Source organism: Typopeltis vanoorti, chromosome 8 (assembly GCF_054136105.1).
Source record: "Typopeltis vanoorti isolate ZY-2024b chromosome 8, IOZ_Tvanoo_1.0, whole genome shotgun sequence".
NCBI classification, from domain to species: Eukaryota; Metazoa; Arthropoda; class Arachnida; order Uropygi; family Thelyphonidae; genus Typopeltis; species Typopeltis vanoorti.
Window position 1 is genome coordinate 145,179,193 of NC_143556.1, and position 17,486 is coordinate 145,196,678.

General features: G+C 36.1%; 1 protein-coding gene across 5 annotated transcripts in view; it reads left to right on the forward strand.

The window, feature by feature from the left end:
* LOC150104406 (uncharacterized) overlaps nucleotides 1-17,486 on the forward strand; it is a 459,199-nt gene that overhangs the window by 48,916 nt on the left and 392,797 nt on the right. For 4 of the 5 annotated variants that reach the window (XM_090396357.1, XM_090396356.1, XM_090396354.1 and 1 more), the window contains exon 3: nucleotides 9,731-9,849. The exons of the other annotated variant lie outside the window; for it this stretch is intronic. In XM_090396357.1, coding sequence (XP_090252483.1) covers nucleotides 9,731-9,849 — 119 coding nt within the window. The remainder of the gene's footprint in view (nucleotides 1-9,730; nucleotides 9,850-17,486) is intronic. 5 annotated transcript variants of the gene reach the window in all.

Here is a 17,486-nt window from a genome sequence, read left to right on the forward strand (position 1 = left end):
ACAGACTGATTTGGAGGAAAATTGTAGATAGGAAGTTAGTAATGATGTAATTTTTTCATGTAGTACTATCATATCCTGTACACCCCTTGAGGGTACATGGCAGGAATTTGATGATGATGATGACTGGAATATTAATTAAAAGAAACTTTAATAAATACCTCCTATATTTCGGCACTGTCCCATTGCCATCTTCATGGGAACATACAACTATGACATGTGCATGCAGGCACTACAAAAAGCTAATGAAGTAGAAGAGAGAAAACTACTGTTGTTCCTAGAGTCCTAAAAGTCCCCCCAGTGTGCTATATTGGATTGTCTTGGCTGTTTGGCTGAAGTTCTCAAGATGCAAGCTTCCCAAATTTTATGGCAGGCTTCATGCACCCAAATTTGTTGAGGTTTGGAAAGTTTTTTTAGAGCTGAGGCTGATTCCATGAACAATCTTTCATATTTAAATTTGCTGCGGTGTATTAATGTGGCTATCTTTCAACGTATTCTGTGGTGGGTATCCAGAGCGTGATCTGCAAGCCGAGAGTGGCTGTATTGGTGAAACCGGATGTAGTCTTTGTGTTCCGAAATCCTGACATTTGCTGTCCTGCATATTTGGCCAAAGTAGTACAGTTTACAGCTGCAAGGGACCTGGTATACCCCAGGTAGGTCTACGGGAAGTGGTTGGTCTTTGGTGGAGTGGATAAGGGATGCCAATTTTTTATATGGTTTGTAACAAGAAGTCAGGTCATATTTTTTTAAGATTTTGGTTAACTTTTCAGAGGTGCTCTGGATATAGGGAATGGTGATGGATTTAGTGTAATCTTTGTTATGAAAGGAGAGGTGGGGGTTGTGGTTAACTGGTTTTAATATTTTTTTGATTTTTTGGGGTTGTAGCCATTGGCCAAGAAATTGTTAAGGATGTGGTTTAGTTCAGTGGTTAGGGCATTGTCATCTGAACAGATTAATTTTGCCCTGTTATATAGTGTTTTTATAACCCTATATTGTTGTCGGGGTGTGTGTGTGGGGGGAGAGGATTGCTGGTGAATGTATCTGCCTGTATAGGTGGGTTTTCTGTAAACAGAGAAAACCAAGGATCCATCGGGCTGGCAAGTGATTACAGTGGTCTAGGAAAGGGAGATTGTTGTTTTCCTCTTTTTCCAAGGTGAACTGGATTCTGGGGTGTTGGTTGTTTAAGTGTGTTAAGGAGTGGAGTGTATCTGAGCTACGTGGCCAAATAGCGAATACATCATCAACGTAGTAAAGCCAAACAGTGGATTTTTGTGGACCTGAGTTTAAGGCTTTCTCTTCAAAAGTCTCCATAGAGAAGTTGGCCAGGGGTGGGGAGATAATGAGGTAATTCCAAATTATGTTAAATTAAAGTATCGTTTCTCTTCACAGAAGGCTCTCTGCATTTATAACTGTGCTAGCTTCGCCCTACTACTAGAACAAACTATTCGGGCACTAGAGGAGGAGCTTTCCGACATGCTGAACCACGACCTTTGGACAATTCTCTATGACGTTTCATGTGCTTCAGCAGCAAAAGAATATAAAAAGATACGAAGTCGGCACATCAAAAAATTTGAAAACTTGAAAAAGGACTCTACTTTTGAACCTCAACAACCACTCAACACTGTAATCAACATTTCTTCCATTACTTTGAAGCTGGAGGCACTCATCTCACTAGCACATGGCCACAATTTTGCCATATCTCCTAAGAAAATACTGGCCGAAGAAATAATTATTCAGATATAATGTGGTATCTGCAACCTTCCAAACAATATCGCCAACAATATCAGACTGGATGTAGCTGGTGTTCTCATCAAAGCAAGACCACCAAAAACCAACCTGTCCAAAGGAGAATATGAAGCTCTACAAGAAATGAAGAAAAACAAAGAAATAGTAATCACCAAAGCAGATAAGGGAAATGCCACTGTGGTTCTCAATGAAACCAACTACACAGGTAAGCTTAATGCTTTATTGTTAGATCGGGCTACCTACCTCCCTATTGAGTATAATCCCACCAGCTCCCAAATTAAAACACCCCAAAAGCTCCTTAAGAAGGTCACTTCTTGGACTGTGGAAATTACCAACAAACTAAAACCTTTTAACTCTAGATCCCCTCACCGAATATATGGACTTCCAAAAATACATAAACAAAATGTGCCATTACGTCCTATAGTGGATGGCATTGATTCCCTCACATACAAATTAGCCAAAAGCTCTCACACACTATACTGGCAATACACCATCAACCATCACACATAAAAAAACTCAGACCACTTCAAAGCCAGTATAGAAAACTTCCCACTCCAATACTGACATAATGGTCAGTTTTGATGTCTCTTCCCTATTCACAAATGTCCCACTCAAGGAAACCTTAGGGCTCATCCAAGCCAAATCTCCTCCTGATATCTCAGCCCTATTTCAGTTCACCATGAACTCAGGCTATTTCGTTTGGCAAGGAAAATTCTACAAACAAATAGAGGGGACAGCCATGGGTTCACCACTCTCCCCACCCCCCCTGGCCAACTTCTTTGTGGAGACTTTTGAAAAGAAAGCCTTAAACTCAGCACTACAAAAATCCACTGTTTGGCTTCGCTACGTTGATGATGTGTTCGCTATTTGGCCACATGGCTCAGATTCACTCCATTTCTTCTGATCACACTTAAACAACCAACACCCCAGAATCCAGTTCACCTTAGAAAAAAAGAAAAACAACATTCTCCCTTTCCTAGACATTCTAATCACTCGCCAACCTGATGGATCCTTGGTTTTCTCTGTTTACAGAAAACCCACCCATACAGGCAGATACATTCACCAGCAATTCCCCCCCCCCCACACACACACAACAATATAGGGTTATAAAAACACTGTATAACAGCAAAATTAATCTGTTCCACTGAACTAAACCACATCCTTAACACTTTCTTAGCCAATGGCTACAACTCCCAAAAAATCAAAAAAATATTAAAACCAGTTAACCACAACCCCTCCCCCTCCTCCCCTTTCATAACAAATATTACACTAAATCCATCACCATTCCCTATATCCAGGGCACCTCTGAAAATTTAACCAAAATCTTAAAAAAAATATGACCTGACTTCTTGTTACAAACCATATAAAAAAATTGGCATCCCTTATCCTCTCCACCAAAGACCAACCACTTCCCGTAGACCTACCTGGGGTATACCAGCTCCCTTGCAGCTGTAAACTGTCCTGCTTTGGCCAAACAAGCAGGACAGCAAATGTCAGGATTTCGGAATACAAAGACTACATCCGGTGTCACCAATACAGCCACTCTGAGCTTGCAGACCATGCTCTGGATACCTGCCACAGAATACATTGGAAGATAGCCACGTTAACACACCGCAGCAAATTTAAATATGAAAGATTGTTCATGGATCAGCCTCAGCTCTAAAAAAACTTTCCAAACCTCAACAAATTTGGGAAGCTTGCATCTTGAGAACTTCAGCCCAACAACCAAGACAACTCAATATAGCCTGCTAAGGGGCACCTTTAGGACTAGGAACAAGAGCAGTTTTCTCTCTTCTGCTTAATTTGCTTTTTGTAGTGTTTGCATGCACATCATAGTTGTATGTTCCCTTGAAGATGTCAATGTGACATTGCTGAGATATAGGAGATATTTATTAAAGTTTCTTTTAATTAATATTCCAGTATACGTTGTAAATTCCATAAATAATTTAATAGTCATAGTGTAGCCAAATAGCAGGTTTAAAGGGTGAAGGATTTAGGGCATTCTTTTGAAATGTCTCCATGGAAAAGTTAGACTTGGGGATGGGGATGGGAGCCCATTGCTGTACCCTCTATTTGTTTGTAGAATTTTTCAAAACAGCCCGAGATTATAGTGAACTGAAAGAAGGCTGAAATATCGGGAGGAAATTCTGTTTGGATAAGTGCTGAGGTGTCCTTAAGTGGTACGTTTGTACATAAGGAGTGGCATCGAAACTGGCCATTAAGTCCGTGTTGTGGAGCAAGGTCTTGTATAATGTACTTAAAATGAATTTTTTTTTGATATGTGGTAAGATGTTGTCAGTAGTACGAGAAGGTAATTTGGCTAAATGTTTAGATGGAAAATTTATATCTGATCCACACACACACACGCACATACGAAAGGCCACAAGACATATAGCACATTAGTGTTGTGTGTGGGGTGGGGGGAAAAGAAAAGAAGAATCTGTTCACATATTGCTTGAACAGCTGAGGGTTGTAATCTTTGGAGTAAGCAGATTCGGAAGACTGTTCCGAAGGACAGAAGTAGATGGAATTGAATGAGGAGGCAGTGAAGTTGGTTCGGTGAGTTTCAAGATGAACTGTAAAAGGGTGGTGGTTAGCTGTGGCTCCTGTTTTAATGAATTTGGAGGAATAATAGTGGCCAGTTCGAAAGAGCACTGTCCATGAAAGTATCTGTACAATAGGCACAAGGCCGTAATGGAGTCTGTGAGAGAGCGATTGAAGTGGATATGTGAGAGAGAGAGATCATTAATTAGCTGGATTGCCCTCTTCTGGATAGAGCAATCTTAGAGAGGATTTTGATGCACCACCCCAAATTGGGAGCAATAGCTGGGCAGATTTGGGATTTGTATGGAGTTAGCAGGTGTGAAGTAGTTATTTGAAAAAGTACACCAAGTTTTTGGTTGCTGCAGAAGCTATAGGTGAAATGCAGTTTTTCCAGGAAAGATCGGAGGTGCAGGTCAGTCCAAGAAGAGAAAGCTGATTGTGTTTGGACATCTTAGTATTACTGAAGTTAAGGGGAAAGGATGCGAGCTCTTTCTTGCGAGAGATCAGACTGGACTGAGTTTTGGTGGCATTGAAGTTTATAAGGCTGTACTTGCCCCACTGGGATATAGTTAGATCAGAGTGAATTCAGGTGACTGGTTGTGGTAGATTTTGTTGATTCTGCTTCACTCTTTAACTAGCTAAGCAATTCGTACACTACAAGAGGAGCTCTGCTAATGCACCAAATGCTAAGCTTTGGACATTGTTCTTAGATGTCTTTGAGTGCATTGACTGCCAAGGAATTCACAAAAGTGAAAAGTTGGCATTAAAAAGAAAAAAACTCACCAGTGCCTCCAAGAATATGGTTAAACTATCCACCACTGTCCTTGAAGCAGATGCTATACTCAGTTGTGGCCAAAACTTCGCCATCACACCTAGACACATACTAACCAAAGATTTTATGATCCACATTGATTGTGGAATTTATGTTAGTCAACAATGTTGGTTTTAGGCCAACAATATTGGGCTTGATGTAGCCAACATGCATAGGTGAAACCTCTTGCAAGCATCATGCCCAACCAAATATAAAGCACTTCTACATCTCAGAAATAACAAAAAAAAAAAAAAAAAAAAAAAAAATCCTGAAAGCAGTCAAGGGCAATGTCACTGTTATTTTAAACTATAGAGATTACAATAAAAAGTCCACCTTTTTTAAAGATCAATTCACTTATCACCAACTAAATTATGATCCCCCTCCTACACACAGATCACAACCATCCATTGATATGTGGTAATATAATATAATGTGGTACTGCTTTAATGGATGGTTGTGATTGCGTCCTATACGTCGGCAAATACAGTCATTAATGCAGCCAGTTGATGTTACGAGAGTATTTGATAAGCATTGCCAACTATAAAAAATGGTCTTCTCCACCTGTTAATGACTTTTACATAGCAGCACTAGTTGTCTTTCATCTGTTCCTGTGTGAAGGAAGGGGATCGGGTGTCCAAAGCATGCTCTACCAGTCCTGACTCTATGATGATGGTAGCGAGTGTATTTCTTGTGTTTTTCAAGGAGACTGTTAACAGATCTTCCCATCTGTTCATAGTGAGCCATGCCCATGTTACAGTTACATTGCACTTTAGTACAGGATTTGGTAGAGGAGTATGTCTTTTGGAGCTATCAGGATTGCTAGTTTCAAGCATGGTTTGAACATAGTGTGAAAGTTATATTTCTTTAGTATTTTAGTTATCTCTTCAGATGTTCCTTGGATATATGGGATAGAAAATGGTTTGCTTTGGTCTTGCATGCCTATGCGGGGGTGGGGAACACAGATGGGGACATGTATTTTATGTTTTATAGGAGCTGCATTGCTATAAAAAATAGTCCGGGCTATATGAATTAGCATTGAACTTGGATGATGGTGTGATTGTCTGTTGAAGTATCTCCCTGTGTTGGCTATTTTATATAAATAGAAAAAATAACAAACAATCTGAAACACTTGACCAGTATGTCAAGAAAGGGCAAACAGTTATTTAATTATTTTTTCTAGTGTGAATTGTATTTTATGATATTGGCTTTTTAGATCAGCTACAAAAGAATTTAAAGTATCTTATCTGTAGAACTATGTGACAAACATCATTCACATACGTGTGTAGAGGCTTAAGTGCTGTGAGGACATAATGTTGGAGGCTTAATGGATTTTTTACAACACTCAAAAAGAATTAAAATAGAATTTAATACTTCCTATATTTCGTCCTAGTCACTAGGACATCTACGGGGATTACAAAAACAATTAATGTAACATATACACAAATAACAAACAATACTAAGCCCAACCACGTGGGTGACACTAAAGTCCTATCTAGGTAGAGAAAGTACTGATTTAGAATTCCTGATTTTGACTTCCTCTAGCTCAAGGTTTCCTTGTCCCATTTAGCAATATTCATCTGCTGTATTTTATTGGTCCCTAAATTCTGAAAAACCACTGACTGGATAAGATGCAAAGGTCTTTGCTAAGCAGTGACCTAATGCAAATTGTACATCTACCTACCCAAATTCCTGATAACTCTATTCACTCTCCTAGTACTCTTGATCTCTTTTTAAGCAGTTCTCCTTCCGGATGCACCATAGGGGTCACCTTTTCTCCCAGTAACTTTGATTGCAATCTGGTGCAAGTCTCTTCTCTCAGAGAATGCTCTTCCTCTAATTACTCCCAACCTTGTGTCCTTTGGTACTATAAAAATGCCAAGTGGAATTGTGTATTTCTAGGATAACTATTCAAGTAAAACAGACATTGGCACATTGCATTATTTATAAATATTTTATTTTGTTGTATATAGGGTGTAAAATATTAATAATAGAAATTTGTGCAAGATGTGAATGTATATGGAAATATTTTAATGTTACAGCATTATGTAATCATTGCTAGGCTAGTTTAAGTGTTGATAATTTCAGTATTTCAGTTTTGCAACAGCAGAGCAGTTGCGGAACTGAAACTAATTTTCTTAGTGCATGGTGAATTTTTAGATTTGCACTTTTCTTCAGCATTTTCTTCTGGCACAGGAAAATGCTGAAGAAAAGTGCAAATAATGATATTTCAGTCAAGTTTTTGGATATTTTCCTCAGGACAAGGCACATATTGACAGCAATATTGCTAAGCATGGAGTGAGGAATCTGCATCACAGGAAAGTATAGTAGAGAGAGAGAGATGCATTTGAACTTAAGGAATAATATGGATCCAGTATTTTCATGAATTTGAGGAATTTTTAAAATGGAGGTTTTATTTAAGAAATTGATGGGCATATAGTCTGTTAATGGCAACTGATATATGCTGATATTTTTGAGCTACTTCTTGCAGGAATCTGTTATTGATGAGGTAAAGGAACAGTTAATAATTTCTACTGTTGGTAGTGATTGGAACATAGCTAATATATATACTTCCATTATAGAATTCTTTCTTCATTTTGAGATGAAACATTGTTTCTAAATTCTCAATTACTGGATGGTAGGACTATTTTGTTTCTTCATTTAGATTTCTCATATAGAAAGTGGAATGAATGACTACTAATAAACTTTGAACTGAGAATGAAGTACATACATTTTATATAATTTATCTGCTCTGTCTAATCCACTTAGAGAACAAACTGTTGAAAGTTTACTTGAAGTGTTTGTTGTTTAGAGGGTAATTGATGGATTAATATGATACTATATCTTGGCCTGTGTGCGTATATATATATATATATATATATTATGGATGGATTTGTTAACTTTTTAATTGAGCTCAATGCACATTCATCTCTAATTGTTTGTACAATTTGAATGAAAAATCTTTGAGAGTGATTTTAATATTTATAATTCACAGTATAATGACTTTTGTGTGTGTTCTCCAGATGAGTTGTGTATATAATTTTTGATAATAATTGATTTATTAAATTGACTTTTTATTATGCTTAGAGTGATTACTTACTCTTTAACTATAATTAATTAATGATTAAAGTTCTTTGCATTAAGTTAAATACTTCAGTCGGAGATCAGTAATAGTGTTTCCTTAGGAGATGAATCTGGTTAGCATTTTGGCAATTCAAATAATGATTGAATACCATAAGAAAATCATTCATCATCACATCATATAGACACCGTGACATGATGGCTTCAGAATTTCTGGTCTTTCTTTTTGTGATCCGAATATTACTTTTACTCTTCTGACTCAAATGCTTGCTCCAAGCAATTCACAGAAGTTATCCTCACTGGCATGAAGGCCTTTATTCCTTATTCTACCCAAAATTTTCATTCACTCTCCAAGCCTGTGGTTCAACAGAAAATGTACCAAACCAGTTGGGGGTGGGGAAACCTTAGTTTACAGCAGGTGGCTTGCATTGAGAATACCAATTTCATACTCGGCCTATGCTGAAGCATGCAACATAAACAAAACGGCCATTAACAGATCTAAATCCAATTTCATAAAGGCTGACAGTAGATAGTTTGCCTCTTGTTCAAACCCCTTGAACTACTGTGTAGATCTGATCATCTTAATTTCAAGGACTTGAAAAATAGTTTCATAAAGGAGTTAGAGGTAGGTATGAAGGTTTATGCATATTTTTCTGTGGAAGAACATTAGAATAGAAAGATAGAACAATGCAATCTATAATCTTAATTGGATAGGAAGAAAGATAGGGGAGGCAATGTGATTGAGATTTATGTTTTTCAGAGATGTTTTCTGGATGGACATAGGGGTTTTTTCAATGATGGAATGTGACAAATGAACAAAAAACACCCTAATATGAAATTACAAGAGAGTGGCAACTAATAAACTGAAAGTTATGTTTCTTGACTTAATGGAAGTATTTTAATAAAATTATTTTTACATATGTAAGATATAATTCTGTGACTTGACATGATTTACTTAAGTGGTCCTCACTCCACCGAGTTTGTCACTTAGGATTTAAGGAAATTTCAGATTTCATTGTTGTAGTCTTCACATGCATTAAATATGCAGTTATTTTGTAACTGATTACATTATTGATACAATAATCAGTTTAATTCTTTATATGCAATTTTCTTGCTATCAAGCAATAAGATATTATGCTTTTTTGCATATCTAGAGATATTGAAATTTAACTAAATGGAGAACACATTTTGTTATACAAAAATGATTTTATATAGCAAAATCAGAATTCGGTGATTATTAATACATTTGTGAAAAAAAGTGATTTCCCATAATTCAGGAAATAATACTTGAAGTATTTTCTCTATGAAGTTAACTATGTATTGCATCTCATTATTTATTTATTTTTTTAATTACAAATTGAAATTGTAATAAATTTCAATTCAGGTAAATTCAATACAGAAACATTATATATTCTGTATAATGTTTCCAGTTGCACTTTGCTTGAACAGTACTATATAAATATTAATGTACATCTAAAAGTTTGATTCTAACAAATTATCAGCAGTTCATATTTTTCTGAGTTCATAGGAAGCTAATTTTTATTTCTTATATAGGTGGATTTGCAATAGTGTTCCTGGTGAGAGCCACAAATAATGTACGATATGCATTAAAAAGAATGTTTGTGAATAATGAGCATGATCTTAGCGTGTGTAAAAGGGAAATCCAAATAGCAGTAAGTAATTTTCCCTTTCAAAAAAAAATGCAAAAAAATACACAAAAACTGAAATGGAATATGTTAATTCATGAATTGGTCATAGAAATGTGCTGCTGTAGTCATATTGCTTTTATTTGCATAATCTCTTCTTGTACTTATTTCATTTTCTGAGAACAGTAATTTGATTATGTAGATTTGTTAAGTTAGTCTTTTTAAGAGAAGAAAAAAAAACATCTTACTATATATGATGTATGCTTCAGCAGCTGGACAGTTAAAAGATGAATTAGCAAGAAAGTCATCAGTAATTATATTATACTGAGCAAGTCTGACAAAATACCTGAACAGTGTGTATTTCTAGTTTTATTTTAGTGCCGGTCCATGTCATTCTAGATTATAAATGTTATAATGAATTTAATGTTTATAATATAAAGCAAACTTTGGTGTAACCGTGGCGTTTTTTTAAACGGTTTGCTTGTGCATTTTGAAGACTTAATAATGAGAGCTACAACTGTATATTGATTAATAACTAAAACTAAACTGGTTGTTTTAAAATTATTCAAGTTATGTGAATTAGTTATACCCAGTCGGTCTTGTAAGTTGTTGAAGGCTGAATATGATTAAAAAAGAAACATAAACATTGTTTTTCTGTTAGTATTCTTTTTATTATTGTGATTGCTGCTTCCATTTTCACATTTTCATTACATTTTTACATATACTTGTAGCTAATTTACTTGCCATTCATGTTAAATAATGAGTTTTTATCATAATCATTAAATACTGATATACTATACTCTGTGGTGTGAGCTAGAGACTTCTCTTTTATGCAATACATGTTCTCAGTAACAAGTTTTCCATTTCAAGTGATATTTCAGTTGTTTCTTGTCATGAAAGCCACATGTAGTTATAGATATTTCTATAAGCATTTTCCCTTGTTATTTTTAAAAAAAATTATAACATCAGTTATGATCTTAGGGGTGCTTAAGGGTCAAATCTGTATAACTGAGAGGAGACCTCCACATAGCCTTTAAAGGAATGCAGAGAACTGACCAGGGCTTCTGACCTAATGTCCAATCCTCACATTCTCGTGGTGCACCCTGTTGGGTATCTACCTGGATGCTGAACAAACGAGGATGGGCTGGCAATTTGGGATTTAGCTGAACAAATTGTATTCTTATTGGCTTAAACCAATATAGAAAATGATGGTACAACACGACAAAATTTCATGCCTGCTGGGGCGTCGCCCTTTTAAACAAGACCCCCGTTGTTTTTGCCAAGGAACCAGGGCAAAAAGTCAGCTACTGGAACAAATCTGAAAGCACATCCCAGCTCAACATCACCATAGCTAAAGAACGGTACTATTGACATAAGAAATGGAGCTAGCTGAGGAATTAGATAAGTACCAGATCAACATCATAGGGGGTGACTGAAACAAAAAAGACAAAAACTGGTGAGATCTTTCTGAGCAATAAATACAAAATGTTATATTCGATTGAGGAAAAGAAGGGGTAGCCATAGTATTCAACACTAAATACGAGGCTAATTTTCTTGAATGGCAGGCACAAGTAGAGTTATAATGAAAATGTGGGCAAATATTAGAATGGGGAACTGGACAATGAGACTTATTTATGCCTATGGTCTAACAGAAGGCTCCACTAAGGTAGAAGTGGAGGAATTTTTTTAGGCTCTAGAGAAAGCCACTGACACAATGAAAAAAGAAAAGTTGGTCCTTGTTGGGGATCTAAATAACAGAGTAGGAAGTGATTGTCAGACATACAAACATGTTTTGGGAAAATTTGGAGAAAAGAGCAAAGCTAATAATAATGACAAATACTTGTTGGATTTCTGCTCAGGACATGGACTGGTTATTACTAACACCATGTTACAACATAAAAATGTGCACAAATTCACATGGAGAGAAGAGGCAAGGAATAAGAAAAGTCTCATTGACTATGTTATTGTTGATAATGATGTTTTCTCCCTGGTGCAGGACACCAGAGTGTACAGATGATTTGAAATTGGAAGTGATCACTATTTAGTCTTGAGCAGGATAAAATTGAATTTCATATTGAAAAGGAATAACATGTAAGAAAGTTTTAAAGTGAATAAAAATTGAGCAACTCTCAGATGTGAACGGTAGACTAAAATACACAAAGATTATTGAAGAAAAAATGAAAGAGTTTGAAAACGAGAACCAAACCTTGGAGATTCAGTGGCAAACCTTAGAGAAAACCCTGATTGATTCAGCCAGAGAGGCATGTGGTGAGGTTGTCTGTAAGGATAGAAAAATCAGAACTCCATGGTGGACACAGGAAGTTAAAGAGGCAATGAAGGAAAAGAAGAAAGCATATCAAAAATTCCTGGCAGTAAGTCACCTTGTGCTCTTAGAGTATACAGTGAGAAATGTAAGAAAGCTAAACACTGTGTAAAGCTAGCTAAACAAAAGTCATGGGAGAACTTTGGCAAAAAAATAGAAAATAAATGTCAAGAAGGTGGTAAGATATTCTGGAGGTTGTTGAAGAAGCTTAGAAATGGAGGAAAGAGTGCTATAAAAGGAGTTGTAGATGTAAAGGTGACATGAAAACTGAAGAAAAAATATCCTTGAAGTATGGAGTAATTACTTCGAAAAATTGCTAAATGAAACAAGCAGTGATAGCACAGTGGTAAAAAAAACACTCAACAGGCATACGGTCAGGAATACATATCCATACTTGAAGTAGAAAAAGCCATCAAAGGCTTGAAATTTTGGGTAATTTCTCCCTTATTCCGTATAAATTTATTCAGTTAACTTCCTACCATACAGCTTTGTTGATTCTGTTGTCTATTTTCATATTTAATTTACCATCTTCACTAAAAATTGTGCCTAAGTAAGCTGAAATGTTTTACTTGTTCTGGAGGTTTTCCATTCACAATTCAGTTGATATTTTCAATGTTTCTGCCTATTTTCATTGTCTTTGTCTTTTTAATGCTGACCTTCATACCATATCTATTACAACAGTTATTCACTTTAGTCAGGGAATCTTGCAGACTTGTAACACATTTATTTAAAGTATAACATCATCTGCATAAAGCAAAGAGCTGATATTAGCATCTCCAATTTTGATATCAGGTTTAATACCACTTTCCTTCATAATGTGATTCATATAGATAATGAATAACAGAGGGGATAATGTACATCCTTGTCTGACACCAGATTTAACATTAAACCACCTTCCTGTACTTCCTTCAATTCTAACTGCTGACTTACAACTCAAAGACTAAGTATTGCTTGATATAATGTCTCATGGACACCGTATAACCGTAGCGTATTGAATAGCTTCTCTCATGGCACCTTGTCATATGCCTTTTCCAGATCTACAAAACTTAAATACAGAGCTTTGTTATATTCCCATGATTTCTCAACTATATGTCGTAAAGTGAAAATCTGATCCTGACAGCCTCCATTTGGCCTGAATCAAGCTTGTTCTTTCACCAAGCTTCTCTTCCACAATCCTTCTCAACCAGTTTTTCAAGTATACTGGTCTGGTTGGCTGAGTAGTTAGCGTATCCGCTCTCCAGCGAAAAGGTTGCAGGTTTGAATCCTGCTATGGGCATGGATGTTTGTGATTTGTGAAAATAATTGTGGTGGTCGTGGTAGATGGTGCGTTGTAGATGAAGGTAGTTGCAGTTAGTGGAGTGGTGGAGATGGAGAATTGTAGAGCAGGTGCCCTCCCTCCATGAGTCTTTGAACTCCCTGGAGGTGTTATATAATGATAATACCTTACCAGGAACACTCAGCAGGGAAATACTTCTGTAATACTTACATTCAGTTTTATTTCCCTTTTTATATGGGTACTATGAGAGGTCTACTCCAATCATCTGAAATTCGCCCTTCTGTCCAGGCCTTCTGAACTATGCAGTGCAGCCACTGTAAGATTTTTATACCTCCATACTTGAGGATTTCTGGTTGAATATCATCTACTCCTGCTGCCTTTCCACATTTCAGGCTTTTGATTTGTTTTTCTACTTCAAGTATGTATTCCTGACTGCATTCCTGATCAGTGTTTTTTACTACTGTGCTGTCATCATTGCTTGTTTCATTTAGCAATTTTTCGAAGTAATTACAACATTCTTAAAGGATATCTTTTTGTCCTGTTTCCATGTAACCTTTATTATCTCTAATTCCTTTTACAATACTCTTTCCTTCTTTTCTGAGCTTCTTCAGCAACCTCCAGAATATCTTGCCACCTTCTTGAATCCCTCTGTTTCCTCTTTATTGATTTAAAAAAAGCTTTGATACCATAGAACAGAATGCAGTCATCAGTGCCATACTGGAAATAAATGTGGTCCCTACTTACCTCCACATGATAAAAGAAATTAATAATAATCAGACCTGCAAATAACCCTATTTGATTAACCTATAAATATAGATATAAAGAGAGGGGTCCACCAAGGCGATGTGATCTTCCCAAATCTATTTGCCAGCACTTTAGTATACATTTTCTGAAAAAAATGGACCTAAACAGAGGAATAAGCATAAATGGTGCAAACTGCAAATCCTTATGTTTGCCGATGATCTAGTACTGATATCCCACAACCCAAAAGACCTAGAAGAAATGGGTGAAAAAATATACACAAGCAGCAGTAAGATGGGCTTCGAAATGAATCTAGAAAAAAACAAAATGGATCAAAAACATCTGCACAAGTGACAGTCACCTGTGTATTAATAACATCCCTGTAGAACAAGTTGACTCCTACAATTACTTAGGACAAACAATTAATCCCTCTTCTAGACTCAAATCAACCATTAGAACAATTAATAATAGAAAAAGCAGAAGAAAACCAATTGCCTCTGTTTAACCTTCATTGATTATGAAAAAACATTTGACTCCATCAAAACTAATGCAATAATCTAAGCACTCCAGAATCAGGGAGTTCTTGGAGAATATATGGACCTCCAACAGGAAATACGCCACACTGCAACAGCAACAATCCAACTTCACATGAGTAACAGTAAAATATCGACTGAAAAAGTTGTCCGATAAGGAGACTCTCTATCACCCAAAATCTTTACAGCAGTCCTTCAAGAAATATTTAATAATATAAACTGGATCAAACCTTGGAGATTCAGTGACAAGCTCTGAAGAAAACGTTGACTGATTCTGCCAGAGAGGCATGTGGTGAGGTTGTTTGCAAGGATAGAAAAATCAGAACTCCCTGGTGGACACAGGAAGTTAAAGAGGCAGTGAAGGAAAATAAGAAAGCATATCAAAAGTTCCTGGCAAATAATTCAGCTTGCTCTCTTAAAGAATACAGAGACAAATGTAAGAAAGCTAAACACTGTGTAAAACTAGCTAAACAAAAGTCATGGGAAGACTTTGGTAAGAACATAAAAAATAAATATCAAGAAGGTGGCAAAATATTCTGGAGGTTGTTGAAGAAGCTTAGAAATGGAGGAAAAAGTGCTATAAAAGGAGTTGTAGATGTAAACGTGACATGAAAACTAGAGAAAAAGATATCCTTGAAGTATGGAGTAATTACTTCGAAAAATTGCTAAATGAAACTAGCAGTGATGACAGCACAGTGATAAAAAAAAACACTGACCAGGCATGCAATCAGGAATACATATCCATCCTTGAAATAGAAAAAGCCATCAAAAGTCTGAAATGTGTAAAGGCAGCTGGAGTAGATGATATTAGACCAGAAATTCTCACGTATGGAGGTATAAAAGTTTTACAGTGGCTGCACTGCATGGTTCAGAGGACCTGGACAGAAGGACGAATTCCAGATGATTAGAGTAGAGCTTTCATAGTACCCATATATAAAAAGGGAAATAAAACTGGGAAATAAAAGATAAGAAGTGAAACACCTGGATAAAAAGCCAGACTCGCATCACTGACATCATTTTTCACCATAAGCGACTAAAATGAAAATGGGCTGGACATCTATCCAGAAGAGAAGATGAGCGATGGACCACCATATTAATGAACTGGATTCCAAAAGAAGGGAAACGAGGCTGAGGATGCCCTAAAAGAAGGTGGAGTGATGAGTTGTCAAATTTTGTTGGGGAAAATTGGTCAACCATTGCCAAGAACAGAGAAAGGTGGAAAGAACTGGAGGAGGCCTTCATCCAGCAGTAACAGAAAATAGCTGAAAAGAAGAAATTGACTCCTACAATTACTTAAGACAAACAATAAAAATGAATAACGATTTATCTGAAGAACTAGCAAAAAGAAAGAAAGCTGCATGGCTATCATTAAAGACTAAAAGAAACACTTACTGATCCAAATCTTGACATCTCTGCGAAAGCAAAACTGTTATATAATAGTGACATTCTTCCTTCACTCACATATGGATCAGAAACATGGAACACAACAAGAAAAGAAGAGACTCTCAGAATAACTCAGCGTACAATAGAACTTAGGATTTGTAACATCAGCAAAATTGAACATGTTAGAAACATGGATCTAAGAAAGAGATCAGGCATAAAAGATGTAACTGCAGTATATGAAAGCAAGATGAAATGGGCAGGTCACATAGCTAGATTCAGGGATAACAGATGTACATATAGAATACTCAACTGGCAACCAAGAATAAAGAGAAAACCAGGAAGACCACCTACAAGATGGGAAGATCCACTAGTGAAATCTATGGGTATAACATGGAAGAGAGAGGCTCAAGATCGAGTTTGTGGAGGCATCTTTGTGACCTGCACTCATGGAGAAATCCTGAGTGAAACACAGGCCCATCAAAACTAGCTAAACAAAAGTCCTCCCATGACTTTTGTTTAGCTAGTTTTACACAGTACAGTGGTATCTCGCTAATCCGAACTAATAAAAAGCGTGCTCATTCGGATTAGCCAATTTCTCCCCAAGAGACAACAATAACTAGTGTTTAAGACAAAAATAATCAGATTCTAATGGTATATCAATTTAATTCAATTTAATTCTAATGGTATATCAATTTAATTTAATGATAGAAAAAAAGCCTGTACTGTAATGTAAAACAAAAAAAAAATACACTTCAAGTTTATTTTAGTAAAAAATTTAATTTGTATGCACTTGAATTGTTGAGGATTCTGATTTAATAAAATTGCATAGAGTTCATCACTTAACTTAATTTGCGTAAAAAAATATCACTTTCTTGTACACAACACACAAAAAAAAGTTTTTTATTTCTTTGTAAAAAAAAGTCACTGATTTTCTTTTGTTTCTTGGAAGTTAAACTTTTTTCTAATGCTTCTTCTCGGAGCTGTATTAGCAACAAAATTTTGTGGAATGGTGTATCATTCTGCTTAGCACATTCTATACACATATTAAAACTGTCAGCTGCCTCTTCTTGTTTTACTTTTTTTTTCTTTGAGTTCATCATTGTCTTCTAATTCATTCTGTACCATCATTTTTATAATTTCAGCATCTGATTTGATTTTGAATTCACTTTCGGTTCTAACTGTAATCCATTCCGTAACATCTGTTTGTGAAATTTCAACATCTGGATTTATATTTTTAACCAAATTATGGATGTTTTGAATTTCCTCTTTTTGTGTACATTTGTGATTCATGCCAACAATACAGTACTACTGTACGGTATAAAAAGGCAAATGTTAAAACGCGATAAATCAAAATAGGCCTCCAGTATAACCGTACAATGAACAGTATGAAAAAATACTGTAGTGTAAT